The sequence below is a fragment of the Grammomys surdaster genome, unplaced genomic scaffold (genome assembly GCF_004785775.1).
Source record: "Grammomys surdaster isolate TR1022 unplaced genomic scaffold, NIH_TR_1.0 137, whole genome shotgun sequence".
NCBI classification, from domain to species: domain Eukaryota; kingdom Metazoa; phylum Chordata; class Mammalia; order Rodentia; family Muridae; genus Grammomys; species Grammomys surdaster.
Genome location: NW_021604595.1, coordinates 15,847,872 through 15,864,606, shown reverse-complemented (window position 1 = coordinate 15,864,606; position 16,735 = coordinate 15,847,872). Strand labels below are relative to the sequence as shown.

General features: G+C 41.7%; 2 protein-coding genes across 5 annotated transcripts in view; one reads left to right on the top strand and one right to left on the bottom strand.

Moving 5' to 3' along the window:
- LOC114617572 (serpin B6) overlaps positions 1-5,673 on the bottom strand; it is a 109,846-nt gene extending 104,173 nt beyond the window's left edge. The window contains exon 1 of one of the 2 annotated variants that reach the window (XM_028763159.1): positions 5,558-5,673. The gene's annotated coding sequence lies outside the window, so the exon portion shown is untranslated. Of the gene's footprint in view, positions 1-5,353; positions 5,376-5,557 lie in introns of those variants that run through there. The other variant, XM_028763161.1, reaches the window with a different exon arrangement.
- Positions 5,362-16,735, top strand: part of Ripk1 (receptor interacting serine/threonine kinase 1) — a 28,505-nt gene continuing 17,131 nt past the window's right edge. The window contains exons 1-6 of one of the 3 annotated variants that reach the window (XM_028763157.1): positions 5,362-5,594; positions 10,121-10,258; positions 10,509-10,728; positions 11,435-11,591; positions 14,441-14,578; positions 16,238-16,469. In XM_028763157.1, the coding sequence (XP_028618990.1) occupies positions 10,565-10,728; positions 11,435-11,591; positions 14,441-14,578; positions 16,238-16,469 (691 nt within the window). In that variant the 5' untranslated portion in view covers positions 5,362-5,594; positions 10,121-10,258; positions 10,509-10,564. Of the gene's footprint in view, positions 5,595-10,120; positions 10,365-10,508; positions 10,729-11,434; positions 11,592-14,440; positions 14,579-16,237; positions 16,470-16,735 lie in introns of all 3 variants that reach the window. The other 2 variants (XM_028763155.1, XM_028763156.1) reach the window with 2 other exon arrangements.

Below are 16,735 nucleotides of genomic sequence, written 5' to 3'. Positions count from 1 at the left end.
AACAGATACTGAGAAAATCCAAAGAATCGGTTAAATCATGCTTTAAAAACCTATACTCCACAAAATTAGAAAAACCTAAAAGAAATAGATAATTTTCTCAATAGATACTACTTAGATCAGACAAACAACTTAAATATGTAACCCATAATAAAATAGAAGCAATCATTAAGTCTCTCAACCAAAAAAAAAAAAAAAAAAAAGCACAGGGCTAGACAGTTTTAGTGGAGAATTCTACCAGACTTTCAAAGAGTTAACACAAATACTCCTCAAATTATTCCACAAAATAGAAACAGAAAGAACATTGCCAAATTCATTTTATGAGGCCACAGTCGCTTTGATACACAAACCAAAGACTCAATAAATAAAGAAAATTACAGACCAATTTCCCTCATGAACACTGATGTGAAAATGGTCAAAATATTTGCAAACTGAATCTAGGAATATATCAAAAGATCATCCCCCATGATCAAGTAGGCTTGGTAATACAGGGATGGAAAAAACAAACAAAAAAAAAAACAGGAATGAGGCTCAACCCAGACCCTAAAAAGATGGTTTGTACTCTCTTTTAAGTGAATATTAGAGTGAATATTAGCTGTTAAGTAAAGAACAATCATGATACAATCTACAGACCAAGTGAGGATAAGTAACAAGGAGGGCTCTAAAGTGTGTTTGTGTGGGGGGTGGGGGGACATGGATCTCCCTGGGAAGGGAAAATAGAATAATTGTGCAGTGGACTGTAGCAGGTGGGGATGGAACAGAAGGGATCAAATAGAGGAAAGAGGGACAGAGGAAGAGAGTACAGGGAGAGATGACTGGAACTGGGGACATTTCCACTAGTACAGTGTTAGCTTCCTGGAACCTATGAGGTTGACCCTAGTGAGAACTCCTAGTAATGGAGGATATGGAGCCTGAACCAGCCAACTTCAGTAACCAGGCAAGGTGTTTAGTGGTGGTTCTGGGACACCAACACACCCAGAAAACCTTCAACCCACAACCTACCTATCCTACCTGCAAGAAGTGTCAGAGCTTGTGAGAGTGGCCAACAATGACGGGTCTAACTTGAGGCCCATGCCATAAGAGGAAGCCCATACCTAACACTGCTAGACTGTCAGGAAGCTGCTCAGAGACCTACTGTAGAAGCAAACAGGACTGGCAAAAAAAAAAAAAAAAAAGTCAATGAAATGATTTCTAATGATATTCTGCTAAACTCAGACTGATGCCTACCCCAACTCTCATTAGAGAGGCTTCCCCAGCAGCTGATGAGAGTAGATGTAGAGACCCATAGCCCAACTTTAGGTAAAGCTCAGGGAAACCCACAAAATGTGTGTGTGGTGGTAGGGAGATTGTAGGAGCCAGAGGGGTCGAGGACACCAGGAAAACGTGGCCCACAGAATCAACTAAGCATGCTTCATAGGGGCTCACATTTATTGAAGTGGCAATCACAGAGCCTGCATGGTTCTGCATTAGGTCTTCTGCAACATATTATGGTTGTTTAGCTTAGGATTTTTATGGGACTGCTAACAATAATGTGTGTGTGTGTGTGTGTGTGTGTGTGTGTGTGTTTTGGGTGTTCCTAGCTCTTTTGCCTGCACTGGGGACCCTTTAACTCCTGCTGTGTTGCCTCATCCAGCCTTGATATAAATTTGTGCTTAGTCTTATTACATCCTGTTATATAGTGTTCCATTGATATTCCTTGGAGGCCTGTTCTTTTCTGAAGGGAAATGGAGGAGCAGTAAATCTAGGGGAGACATGTATGTGTGCAAGGGTGTGGAGAGATGGAAGGCTATGATCAGGATGTATTATAAGAGAGAACAATAAAAATGTTGATTTTGATGAGAAAAAAAGTTTTATATTGATGTTGCTGAGTTAGCCTGCAGTTTTGCTTTTCATCCTTGTCTAATTTTCATATGAAGAGCATTCTAAAAGAGTTGAGTTGGAAAGTCTAGCCTCTTTTTTTCTATAAATAACCCAGAATTAGCTGGATTAAGAATTAATCATTTGTTCCTTGAATTTTTTTTAATCACCAGTTGTTGTTTGAATAAAAATGGCCCCCATAGCCCCATAGGGAGTGGTACTATTATGAGGCGTGGACTTGTTTAAGCAGATGTGGCATTGTTGGAAGAAGTATGTCACTCAAACCTTGAAGACATAAAACTTTTCAATTGGTAAGAGTCTGAACCAAATCTTCCTCCTTTTCTCTTTGCTCTTTCTTCCCATCTTGGCTCCAGGCAGGGTACACTTGTGGAAGCAAGTGGCAGTCAGCAACAAAAGCCCCAGCTTTCTGCAGCAGACTGGAAATACAAGTCCCCTTGAAGCAGAAAGTACTGGATAGATCACCAGGAGGAAGAAAAATAAACAGAGGAAGGCAGTACTATAAGGTGTATATAGATACCTGAATTCGTTTCAGAGTCTCATTTCTGACCCTAATCAGCATGCCAAAGACACTGAGAACTAAAAAACAAGACTCTTTAAGCTACTTAATATACACATGGAACCAAGATCAGACTGCCTATCTGCATAATGTAACTTGTGGAATGACCTCACATTCCACATGGTGGTATCTGGATAAAACAAAACCAACAACATTCCTCATAGATATTGACTAGCACACAACCTTGCATATCATGATTGCCAAAATATCCATAATGCAATGCAAAATTATTTGGCATTCAAGGTGCAAGTCTCAACTTGCACGGGAAAAAAAAAAACACTACCCCAGACATTAGGTAAGCATTACTCATCTCTGAATAATAGTTTTGGGTCTTCTTTTCTAATATTTGTATGGAAGAGCATACTCACATGGCAGACTTTAAAACAAAAATTTCACATTCATTATAGAAGTTATAAAAAGTGCTACTATAGAATGTCCTTGTCCTTGCAAGATGTAATTTAGGCAGTGACTTTAAAAAATGAAGGTGCATAAAGCATGAGAGAAAGATAACACAAGTATGGCAAAATGTTTTCTCTCTCTCTCTCTCTCTCTCTCTCTCTCTCTCTCTCTCTAAGTTAACTTGGAATTTACATTAGGCCTAGTAAGATGTTAACAAGAAAAACTAGCCATACACTGTAAAGGCACATTATTACCTCCCTATCCTGAGGTCTCAAGTTTAAGAATGACCCATTACCAGCCACACAGGTCTTCAGTTTATAGACCCATACAAAACTTTTCAGTCTCTATAATTTCACAGTCCAGTTCCCCTAAGAAAGAATCTACTCCCATCTTCCTATCTTCCTTTGTATCTTGTTGGTTCTGCCTCTCTAGGGTACCCAGATTGGACATGCCATGACAGGTATCCATGGGACTATAGTCAAATCAAATAGTTTCAGGTTGTTTAAAAAAAAAAAAGACCCCTATGCTTTACTTATACATCCTCCTTCCCTGCAAACTGGTAGCAACCACTGGCCTTTGTAGAACGTTCATAATCTTCCCTCACTGAGGATGTCATCTTTGAAATCATACATTGAACATAGTTTTTTAAGACTGATTTTTTTCTTACTTAGAAATACACAAAAACACACCAAATTCTTTTTTTTTATTGTATAATTCATTTTAGTTCCAAGTAGTAGTCCACTGTGGTAGACTTACTAGAGCTAGTGAAAAGTAACTTTACTTTCAAGTTTTGGCAATTATGAAAAGCTACTGCAAAAGTTCAAATACAGTAATGGGAGAGATGGCTCAGTGGTTGTTCTTGCAGAGGACCTGGGTCTCAGCACTCACAACTATCCATACCTCCAATTCCACGAGATTTGATGCCCTCTTCTGACCTCCATGGGCAACAGGCATGTAAATGGTACACAAACATGCAATCAAAACACTCATACATATAAAATAAATCTTTAAATTATTCAGATACAAGAGCTGGAAATATGAGTCAACTGTTAAAAGCATATAGTGCTCTTACAGAGGAGCCAAATTTGGTTCCCAGACTCACACCAGACAGTTCACCAGTAACTCTAACTTCAGGGGACCTGATGCCTTTCTGTTGCCTCTAGTAGAATCTGCATATGTATATGTATATATATGTATATATACATTCAAAAATAAAACAAACACAAAAACTTCAAGATAAACAATGTACAAGGACCTGGGAAGACAACTCATGGTTCCTTCAGCAAAGTGCTTTCCATGGTAACATATGGATCTGAGTTCAATCCCTAGCAACAATGCGAAAAAATAAAACAGAACAAAACTGGCCATAGTGACACTCCTGGTGCCAAAGACAGGCAGCCTCTTGTGGTTTACTGGCCAGACAGCTTAGTCCACTCCACAAACTAAAGGTAAAAGTAAGACCTTGTTATGGAAAATAAAAAGACACATTGTAAAATGGAGCTACTGGAGGTAGGCTTCTGGTCTCCATATATGTGGAGTTTTACACACACACATACACAATCCCCCAATCTACCCCCAAAAGAACTCAAAACAAACAAAACAAAAACCAAACTTAAGTACATGTGTTTATACACTAGATTTATGTTCATTTGGGTTCACACCTGTATGTGACACTACTAAATCATACAGTTTTTGCATCATAAAGGTTTTGCATTCTTTGCAGGAATATACGTGATTTTCAGTTATTGTTACGTTTTCATTAGCATCTGTGAATGTTTGGGCTTTGGGGGCATTTTATGTGTACGGTACATCAAAACTGAGTTTCCCTAATGTCCTATGACATTGAGCATGTCTTTAATGCTTACTTACACGGTGAGGTATCTAGAAAAATGGCTGAGTTTGCTTAAAGTGGTGGTCACGTGTACGGTTTAGTGACACTCATTTATCTTGTCTTTTGTGATCCTCTCCCTCTCTTGACATATCTATCTTTTGACAATAAGTGATCACTTGTATTATCATCCAATTCCCTTCATAATGACACCTGTAGCAGCACTTATTTTTTGCCTGGGATTTCAACTACCATTTTAGAGTGTTTCAAACTAACCACATTTCCTCCTTGACAACCTGCTGTGGCAGATGAACGCTAATTTGCCAGTGGTTCTCTCACCGCGTCACCTCTGAACCCACAAAGCTTGCAAAGGCCACTGTGGCACAACACACTGCTTTCTAGCGGGCCAAGCGATCTCCGCCCTGACATAGAGCAGCTACGACCGCCTCCGCATCTTTTTTTTTTTTTTTTTAAGGGCTCTCTCAGAACAAGCTGGAAAGGAAGGCAAAACTGCCATTCCTTCTGCTGGCAAGCCTCCGGGATCGGCGTGACGCAAACCTGGCATGCTCAGTAGAGCTCAATGCCCAGCTCGGCCGTGCACACCGCCCCGGGGCGTGAGCAGAGGCGGAGACAGGGGCGGTCGGAGGCTAGCACCACCCCTGTGGTGACTTAGTGCGGGTGTCGGTGCCGCTCACCTCCCGTGAGTCCAGCGGCGGCGCAGACCCGCTGGGGAGCGAAGTGGACGCGGCAGGAGGCGAGAGGCTGTGGGGAACCTGGGAGTGGCTGGGCGACTCTTCAGCACCGAGCTCCGTCCGGTGCTCGTCAGGGCCCAGGGCCGTCTAGGCCGGACAGCCACGGCGAGGCGCGGCTCCTGATGTCCACCGCCTGTCCTTCCTCACCTGGGCCGGGGTACTTGGCCGAAGAAACGACTCTGAGGTAAGTCAGCGCAGGGGGCCGGGGCCGCCGCTAGTTTCCTGACAACTGGTTTCCCGGAAGGGGCGGGGGCCGCACGATTTCTGCGCGTGGACCGGAGGGCGGGGCTCGTTTCCGGAAGCCGGGTGGTGGGCGGGATTTCTAGCGTACCCGGAAATCAAAAAGCGCGGGACTTGCTGTCATCTAGAGGGAGGTTGGACCCTTCTTGAGTTAGTTCTAGCTCAAGTCGCGACAGAAGGTGCGCCGTGGCCACGGTTACAGAGTGACTGTAGAACAGGTGTTTCTCTCTTACTATTATTTTGGTAGAGATCACGGCTTATTGACGCGTTAATGCCCTAACAAGGATACCTAAGTGTAACCTATCCACCATGGACCTAACAACTGTTTAAAAGAGTCTATTACTATTGTACTTGGGGCAGCAAAAGGTTGCAGAGCAGTAGCTTTCATCGTTATCTTTGAGGTGAGCTGACAAATAAGGAGTGATCCACGACCTCAAGGAGAGACCAGTGTCAAACATCCAAGGCTTCTCTGGTCCTCCGTAGCATTCGCTTTTGTGCATTGCTGCAGACTCTCTCTAAGTTATGAAAAAGATAAGCCACATCCTCCTCACCTGAGCGTTGGACAGAGCCTCCTGAGGCTAGCTGGTGCCGTCCAGGGTGACTCATTCTTTCTCTTGCAGATCATTTGATTTCCTTGCTCTTTTAGTTTGTGCAAAGAATTGAAGCTTTATTTTTAATCAAGGAATGCCACAAAAGACCTTTAGAAAGGTATTCTTAACACATGAAGACTCGGTGGCAGAGTGAACTTTGGGGTGTAATGACTTAGTAATTTTGTAGCCACTATCAAGATGCTACTAAGGCCTGTTAGAAAGGTGAACTATTGCCGCTGTATTGTATACAGAAATATACTAGTCTTATTTAAAATGAAACTTGGGATGTTTTGTTTGTATTACTGACAAAACAGTAGTAACAATTCTTAACTTTAATTTTCATTTTTCTCTTTCTTTGCTAATTTGAGCCTTATGCATAATGTTAAGCTTTCAGGACTGTGTTAAGAAATATGCCCGAGGTAACAAGCTTACAAACTGGGCACGGTAATGTTACTAATTAATTTGTGACTCCTTTATTATCTTCAGTAGGATTTGGAGATTGGATATTATTCTGGCAGATGTGTCTTACTATATAAACATAGATATAATACTTATTTTTTAAACATAATTTTCCTAAGTTTTTAAAAATTTAGTCTATACATTCCCATGTTTTTAAAATGTAAAATATTCATTTAATCTGGGTAAGTCTGTATGATTTTATTTGTTTGTTTGTTTGTTTGTTTGTTTGTTTATTGTTTTTGAGACAGGGTCTTTTTGTGTAGCCCATACTATCCTGAAGCTAGCTATGTAGAAGACCAGGCTGGCCTTGAATCCCCATAGGTCCACCTGCCTCTGCCTTCCTGGTGTTTGGATTGAAGGCTTGTGTCACTATGCCTGGCAACAATTTCATCTTTGCATCCGGGGTTTTCAAAAGATAAATTATTAGTTGTATTTCTAGACAAATAGTATGTATTAGAGACTGAGAATGGAAGCCTGAGAGAAGGGGTTAGGTTTGAATTCATTCAATTTAGGTGAATCATTTAACCTCAACTTTTAGTTTCTTAATTTATAAATTGGAAATAGTGGTTAATAAATTAATTCACAGATCACAATGTGCTAATGTATTTGATCATACTTTGTTAAATTTTATTCCACCTTTGTCTTTTATTGGTGGTTTGATTCCTTGTTGGCTGCCCTCTTTGTGAACAAAACACAGGCTGTTTTAATTAAAGAACCTTGGAGACAGTGAGCCTCTGATATGTCACTTACCTGAGTAAAATCAGAATTCTGTTAGGGAGGAAGCAGGGCACAGCTAGCAATTGACGTTCTTTGTCCTTCTGCACTTATTATACATGATTGTTGTTGAAATTTTAAGTGAAAATTAATTGGGTTTTAAAAGGAGTCCAGCCATTAAAAGATGAGCGTGCGCGAGTGCACACACACACACACACACACACACACTTGGTTTTTTTTTTTTTTTCTGAGACAAAATCTCAGTGTGTAGCCCTGACTGGTCTGGAACTCACTAAGTAAGCTTTAAAGAACCATTTGAGGGGAGACATGCAGGCTCTGTAAACATCTCATAACAGGAAGACTCAAGATGGATTCCCCCAGGAAATGAGAGTACTTGGACACCTGGCAGACCAGAAACCTCTAGTCTTTCCGACTAGGATTTGAAAGAATGTGGGTGGAGAGAGAGGGGTATATTGTACGATGACGGAGACTGGCAGGTCCTCATGCCCCAGAAAATCTACAGGAAAGGAGGAATCAGGCCTGGGACACATGTTAATGTTAACACCTTCTATCTCCACACAGTCTCATAGATCAGTAGGAACTTGCTAGTTAGTCTCAATTCAGTGTATAAGTGCTAATTCAACATATAAGCGCTCTGGGGCTGCTTTCTACTTCGGTTCCTTGGGGATGGCAGAGCCTTCAGGGACAGCTTTTACTTCGATGGCAGATGACCATTGTAGTTATACCCCTTCTCATTATACATCATCTTAGAAGTGTTTTTTTTTTTTATACTTGGAAATGCACCCGCGTACACAGACCCAGTGACACAGTGGGTTCTCAGAATCCTGGTGTTTATAAATATAAACAACAGGGCTAACTGTAGCCATAGCCGTAAAGCAGGCAAATGTATTTTCACGTGTTATTTTCTCATAAAATTCTTTGCCAGTCCCAAGATGGGCTGTTATTTCCTTTCAGAGATGAGGAAATGGAGGCTTGAGTAAGTTCCGTAAAGTCACAAGGCAAATGAATGAAGAGTTCATATTCTCAGAAGGAAGATTCTCACTCTGCACTGCCTTAATGGTTCCTGCTAGCACACCTCCCTGCCTTCTTCACTCCTCAGCCTTCACCCCTCCATCTGGGCCACCTCCTCTCTTTGCTCCTACCCCACTGCTAGTCTTCTTGATAGACAATGCCTGAGACATGGCATAGGCACCCTATGCTTGTGAGTTATTATTTGTTCCTTGAATAACTCTAAGATAAAGTGTCTGCAACTTGTAGACCTGTGAGTTCCTAATAACAGAAAACTTCTCACCTAAACTATCCAAAACCTTTAACACAGTGCTAAGAGGATTCCCAGAACCAAGGCCTGATAAATAGTGATGCCTCTGTACTTCTTGATACTATTAAATGTCTTAGATTTTCTGCCAGAGTGAAGCACACTGGGGCCATGTCTTCCACTGTGAACAGAGAGTTTCCTAGGGGATGACAGAGCCCTCGGGAAGAGCCTTTACTTCATGGGAGATGATTATCATAGTTTCATGGCTTTTAAAGATATCACCTCAGATATGTTCTTTGTGTACTTTGTAGGTCTCCTGGATTTTCTGTTTGATCATTACTTCACCTATTAGGTACTCATTAAAATGCACTGCAACCCATAAACTACTGTTTTCTTGTATTCTACCTTCCTTCCTTTGGAGTTTTCTGTCTTCTTTTCACAGCCTTCAGAGTGGGAATAAACTTGGCTTGTGTTGAGTGGGCACTGTTTATAGTGAGTAACCTGGTATGTGTAGGTGACCAAGAAGATGTTGAACTCAGTGAAGCTGTGGCATTCATCCTGGCACTGTGGCTGTTACATACCTACCCACTAGCACACTCTCCTTCCAGTCCTCCTCCTGAGGAACACTGAATGCCACTCAGCAGAGATAGGCAGATCCCATGAGTCATCATCCTTTTCCCGTCTTGCTGTTCAGCATTATTCTTTTTATGTTCTTCCAGTCCCTAACTTTGCTCAAAATTACTTGAGATATATGTATTTCCTAACATTATTCAATAGACTATTTACCTGATATTCTTACCCCATGCTTGTTACTGCTGTCTGTTATATAAACAGAGTCTAACTCATAAGGAATGTTTTATTTTGTTATTTATACTTTGGGTAAGGGAACTCATGTCTAATGTGCCTTGAAGTTGTTTTGTTGGCTTTACCATTATAATCTAAGAATGTCATCACACTATGACCTCTTTCTACATAAACATTTTAGTTTGGGGAATCCTGCCCTAAAGAGAATGTCCAGGACCCTCTAAAGACAAAGCCCAAATTTATTTGAAGATGGCTCAGGTTATGAATTAACAGAGAATCTTATTTAACCTTATTCCTAGTCCTAGACACATATATTCATTGGTAGTGACTGCTTCTTATTTTTTCCAGTCCATCTTTCCACTAAGAAGCAGTATGCTGAGAAGGTCCAGGTGATGAGGAAGGCCTCACTCCAACCCTCTTGTATTGCAGACCACCTCCACTCCTAACCTAGGGCCATACTAGTAAAGTTGTCACCATACGAGTCATTACCCATAGTCCAGTGCTCAACTTTTTGTCCCTAGAATTTTTTCCTTTCCACTGTTCCAAACTGTGAATTTCAGTGGATGCTAAATTCATGTTAGCTAACACGTGTAGCTTCCTGACAAAATGTTTTCAATTTTTTTCTAGTGTTCCATGATTCCAGAAATGAAGCATCCACTGGAATAAAAATCACAGTCTTCTGTAACTCTTAGATGAACAGCTCATGCCACAGATTATACTTCTCAAGAAAAACAAAGGCACTCCACATATGTGGTACTTTGTGAGGTGGGGAATTCTGAGTCAGGACTCTACATTGTTCTAGCTGGTCTAGAACTCACTGTGTAGTACAAGCTAGCCTCAGACCTTCAATTCCCCTGACTCAGCCTCCTAGGTAATGGGATTCCAGGAATGTGCCACTATCCATGGCAACATGTAGTGGTTTTTTGGTTGGTTGGTTGGTTGGTTGGTTGGTTGGTTGGTTTTTTTTAAATCATGGTCTTTTTGCCCTGAGATATCCTCTCTGATCGTTTTATAGGACACAACACTAAGCAAGACCCAAAAGTGGTGTGTTGGAGATCCTGAGCATTCAAAATGCAACCAGACATGTCCTTGGACAATATTAAGATGGCATCCAGTGACCTGCTGGAGAGGAAAGACCTAGACAGCGGAGGCTTCGGGAAGGTGTCCTTGTGTTACCACAGAAGCCATGGATTTGTCATTCTGAAAAAAGTATACACAGGGCCCAACCGTGCTGAGTGAGTCAGGGGCAGAAATGGGTTGGCCCTTTGCTAGCTGCACAAATAGTTATCTCCATCTGTGTGGCTAAACACATGGAGTTTTAAATGAGGCTGACCTTCGGGGAGACTTGACACACTGGCTAGATGAAGGGTGACCATAACTCTTAGTACTATTTTGGATGAGGACTTTGGAGTTAATTAAAAAGATATTGATGCTTGAGAAATGTATTGGAAAGACATCACTGGAGATAGAAAGCTGGGTAATAAGGGAGGCAGTGAAAAGAAAAGAGCCATGGGTGCAAACACCTAAACCTGAAGTACAAAAAAAGGCCAATTCTGTCTCGGAAAAACCCAGCAACCTGTAAAAGGCTGTAAAAGGTGGAGGGCTTCTCTCTTCCTCGGGCTAGTTTGAGAGCGATGCCTTTTTTACTGTGTTTTCCAGCTCAGTCTCCATCAGGCCAGATCAATGCTGCACTTTTTATTGATTGATTTGCATGTCATGAGTGCCCGGCTTCCAGTTCCTAAGGCAAGACAGGAGGGAGGCGTTTAGATGAGGAGAAGCCTCTGCCCTCTAGGACCTGTCTGCCTGGAGGAGACCAGAGCAGAGCTGATTGTGACAAATGTCTGCAACATGCACACACTGCGGGGACACTGGAGCTCCTTAGGCACCTCGATAGAACTGCTTGCCCTGCCCTGCTCAGCCTTGCTCCTTTCCTGCCCACAGGTACAATGAGGCTCTCTTGGAAGAAGGGAAGATGATGCACAGACTGAGACACATTCGAGTTGTGAAGCTACTGGGCATCATCATAGAAGAAGGGAATTACTCCCTGGTGATGGAGTACATGGAACAGGGCAACCTGATGCACGTGCTAAAGACCGAGGTAGGTGGCACCGTAAGGCAGTCTGTGCTAATGGGTCAGATACTAGCTGCTCTTGGGGTTTTATCTGTAGCTTTCTGGTTGGGAATTTTGTTTTACGGTTTGGACTTCCTTGCTTGCTTATTTGATTGCTTACTTGCTTGCTTTCTGGCTTTCTTTCCTTACTTTTGTTTGTTCATTTGTTTGTTTGTTGAGGTTTTTGTTATTATTGATTTGAGACAGGGTCTCTTTGTGTTACATAGGTCTATCTTTTCTACAACTCGTATATAGACCAGGTTGGCCTTGAACTCACAGAAATCCACCTACCTCTGCCTTCTGAATGCTGGGATTAAAGATGTTTGCCACCACAGTTGGCTTCGTTTGGATTTCTATGTCTCTTCTAGCCTTGGGGATTGTCTTTCCCACTCAGGCCCATTTATATTTCTGTATTACCACTTCAAGGTTCCCTCTTTGCTGTGCCGCCTGGCCTCTGTCACCAACCCAGAGTTGACAGATAGACCTTCCTTCAGTAACACATGATCTCATAGATATATGTGTAAATTATAACAAATTTGAGTTGATGAAAATGTCTATGTTGTAAATGACAGGTAATAATGAACAAAAGTGTGTGCACTGTTGTTGACTCTAAGAGAAATTGGGATATTAGCAATTGTACGATGAGACCATTTAAAAAGTTGCTGTAGGCTAAATCTAGAATATAAACCACAGCAATATAACATTTCAAATCAGGGGAAAGATGAATTTATGAAAACAAGACAATCTTTTAAAGTTTCTGTACGGATTAGGATCTGAGTCTTGCTAGTTCTTCAGGAGCCCATAGCTGATACAGCACAGGCAAGTACAAGAGGCAGGAGAAGCACTGGAGCATATGATGTGATGGATGGTGTCTGATAGACACACAGTCGCCTGCTGTGGAACACAGGCGAGGTGCCCACCCCAACTGAGCTAGGTGGGAAAGGTACCCCTCAGAAGCACAAGCTGAAGCAGATAACTAAGGAGTGAATGTTCCAGGCACAGAGAATGACATGTGAGAAGGAATTAGGGGATGCCAGTTTGTAGAACTGCCAGTCACCAACTTTCGCCAGAGCACAGATTGCGTGTAAGGGGCAGAAGCATTTGGCTGCCTTTGTAGCAAATATTTCCCCTCCCTCCATCTCTCCACACCTTACAACTGTCAAATCAGCAGACCTCTCAGAAACATGAACGTAGTGGGAAGGATAAAAGATGATACACATGGCACTGAAGTTTTACCAGATGGTTCTCTTCTCCCCAAACCAGGTAAGGTCAGCCATGTGACAGAAGCAGCTATTTTGATCCAGAGATAAGTCATCTGTGATGAAAGCCTTGTGTGGGGTCAGCCAATGATAAGCTTCACAAGATAGGGACAAGAAAAGTCAAGAGAAGCAGGAAGAGGTTGGGTAGGGGACAATCATGCCTGCTAATGAAGCTTCCAGAAAGTATACTGATGAAGACAGGAATAGTCTCTGTTGCTATTTTTAATTAATCAGTTAATTTTTGCGAACAAGGACAATGGCAATGCTGCTCTCTAACTGTTAGACGCTTGTGCCTCAGCCTCCTTGGTATCTGGGACTATAGGTGTGTGCCTCCAGGTCCAGCCCTCTGCTCTCTTTTATTATTGTGGAAGTCAAGCTGCTGATGCTGTGGTTCTGTTACAACAGAAACAGATATGATGTGCAGGCTGTGGTCTGGTATGACTTGGGAATCCGAGCTCTATCCCCTTGACCTTCTAACTGTAAGCAAGTAACAGACACATAGAGGTTTTTAAGAATCATTCTGTCTGTAAGCTGATTTTAGTATTAAGAAAACTGAAATGATACTCCTAAAACAGAAACATGCATTTCTTAAATAATGACATTGAGGTTGATATAATTAGAATATAATCTTAAGAGTGACCTGAGATTCTACAAAGATCTAAAATGTCTGCTGCCAGGTCACCACATAAATACTAATGGACCCTACATGGTATCATGCATGTGATAGAGATGCTTATGTAGTGGGTGGCACTGTAAGCATCCTTCCATGAACTCTATTTCTCTTTGTGTCATTTCACATTCCCATTTCCCTGGTGTTGCTATTCTTATGTAAATACCTATGTCATATCACCACAGTATGCCATGGGAAAGTTTGTGGATTTGCTGTTCATTCAAATATTCTAAACATCATCTTAGATTTATGGAGGCAATCTTTGGAGTAGTAGGAGAACTAGAAGTAATAGTAACAATAATAATAAATGTCATTGTTTGCAAGGAGTTTGGTTTCATGGTTTTTTAAAACATGAGCTTTTTGTTTTTTACATAATGTACTAAATAATTTTATAGAATGGATGGAATACCAAGTAGTCCCAGGTTATTCTATTATAAATGACTTATTTTTTAATATATTTCATCATTATCTCCTCCCTTTCCTCCCTCCAACACCTCCCATGCACTCACCCCCACCCCCTCAATTGCTTTCTCTCAAATTCATGGCTGCTGCTGCTGCTTCTTCCTCCTCCTCCCCCTCCTACTCCTTCTCTCCCTCCTTCTTCTCCCCCTCCTCCTCCTCTTCTTCTTCCGGTATTTTTATATGCATATAGATTGACACAGAATTTATTTTTATTGTTTGCACTAAACAAAATACAGCATTAGTGTTTGGCTATCCTGTTGATTCTGGCATAGAATCTTTCTTGAAAGGAGCTTGTTTCCCAGGGACAGCAGTGCTGTGGACCACATGGTGGGAGGAACCTGCTAACACAACTACCCTTGGGCCCTCATCGCACCCTCATGGATGGAGTAGTTGTTCTTGCCTATTAGATTGCCTCTCCACTTCATAGACTTAATGTGTTATTTCAGATAGGTGTCCCACTTTCTGTGAAAGGAAGGATAATCGTGGAGACCATAGAAGGCATGTGCTACTTACATGACAAAGGCGTGATACACAAGGACCTGAAACCTGAAAATATCCTTGTTGACCGTGACTTTCACATTAAGGTAATCTACAGTCTGTACACTTTGAGAAGGCTGAGTAATTCTAGTTTAATTTTTCACTGGAAATCCATTCCTGTAGGTGATCATGGTAAGTGAGGACCTAGTAGCATGGTGCTGCTTGCAAGGCTGACATGGTATGAAAGATGCAGGCTTTACTGGGTCAAGAGAAGATTGTAAGGATACAGTGATGAAAAAAACTCATCCCTGGTTCCAGGGTTTTGTTTCCTTCTGATTAGACTTGGAAATGGAAGCATTCAAGGGTTGCTGTCCTCACTCTGGAATGGGCTGTCTGCTCATCATTTTTCTCAAGAAATCTTGTGACTGAGACTTCTCTACCATATAAAGGGAGTGTGAAAGTGTGTGGAGAATATTCTTAGAATTCCTAAATGGCTTAAAAGCAGTGTAAATCAACCATTTTGGCCTCAGAATCCTCCACTTCGTGGAGCTAGAGGCATGGTTCATCGGAGAATACTAGTCTCGCACAGCTGAGGTTCTAGGTTCAGTCCTAGCACTCCAGGACAAAGACTTCTGCTTTGACATCCTGTTTATGTCTATTTTCATTTAAAAAATCAGTTTCCTTTTGAAAATTCTTTTTGTCATAGCAAAGGTAATAAGGAAAATGTAGCCTATTTAGGGGCTACATTTAACTGAGGGAAGCAACAGCACATATAATTATTCTTGGTAGTTAGAATCCAACCTGACTATAAGATCTGGATCAGAGATCATTCATGTCGTGATGGCTATTAATCCCAATGTCTTTTATTCTTTCAATTCTGTTCATTCTTCCAATTAAGAACTTAGCCTTTGTGATCTGGCTTAAAATCTGTGAATTTCAGGTAAGCACATACTCTATCTAGCTCCTCCCGAAATGCTTCTTAGAAACAGAAGACCATCTCCTTGTATTTTCCCGTAACTATCCTGCTCTGCCTTTTCCCCTTGCCACGTTCTTCCTTGCTGTGTCTTACTTGGTTAGCTTTCTCTGCCTTTATGTGTTTCGATTTCCTTCTCTCCATCCTGTCTTCTCCTAGGTTCAAACTGCCAACTCAAAACAAGTAGCAGCAGTGTTCTCACCATCAGGGTGGATTTGGGATGCTAAGAAAAACAGCCATGGTCCTCTGGATGCTATTGGGCAAATGAAAGGTGTGGTAACTAGTCTCTATCTTCCCTAGAAAACAAAAAAACAAAAAAATATGCAAAGTAAATGAGAAATTAGCACACAGTTTTGTTGTCTTGCCCCAGTCTTATTGCTTAAGAATTGAGATGCCAAGGCTCCAGCAAGATAGCTCAGCTAGTAAAGGTACTTGCTGCTGAGCCTGAAGACCTGAGTTCAATCCCAGGACCCACCTGGTGAGTGGAGAGAAAGGACTTCTGTAAGTTGTCCTCTGAGTCACACATATATCTTGGCATATGTGCACCCCCTGCCCCTGAAATAAATAAATGCTTAAAAGAAACTTTAAAAAAATAATTGATACACCAGCATTTTACATGAACATTCTGAGAGTCTATTGCAAGGTAGCTATTCTAGATAGGTCTGTGTAGCCACTGGAAAATTGATTGTGCCACACATGTACTGGATAAGAATCAGACTTGATTTCATGAAAATGCAGCTTGATTTACTTGTAGCCTTTGTAATAAGTTCCATTGGCCCCTCTTCTTTTCCAGATAGCTGATCTTGGTGTGGCTTCCTTTAAGACATGGAGCAAACTGACTAAGGAGGAATTTAACAAGCAGAGGGAAGCGAGCACCACCACTAAGAAGAACAACGGAGGCACCCTCTACTACATGGCACCCGAACACCTGAATGACATCAATGCAAAGCCCACGGAGAAGTCGGACGTGTACAGCTTTGGCATCGTACTTTGGGCAATATTTGCAAATAAGGAGCCCTATGAGAGTAAGACATTGATACTCATGAGATTTTGATAGTAATCAAAACTGTTAAATGGGGGTTGGTGAGATGGCTCAGTGAGTAAAGACATTTACCACTGACCCTGACAACCTGAGTTCAGTCCAAACTCTGGGACTTATGTGGAGAAGGAGAGAACTGACTTCTGAAAGTTGACCTCTGACTTCTATGCATGCACTGTGACATGCAGATGTATCTCTCCTCTCTCTCTCTCTCTCTCTCTCTCTCTCTCTCTCTCTCTCTCTCTCTCTCTC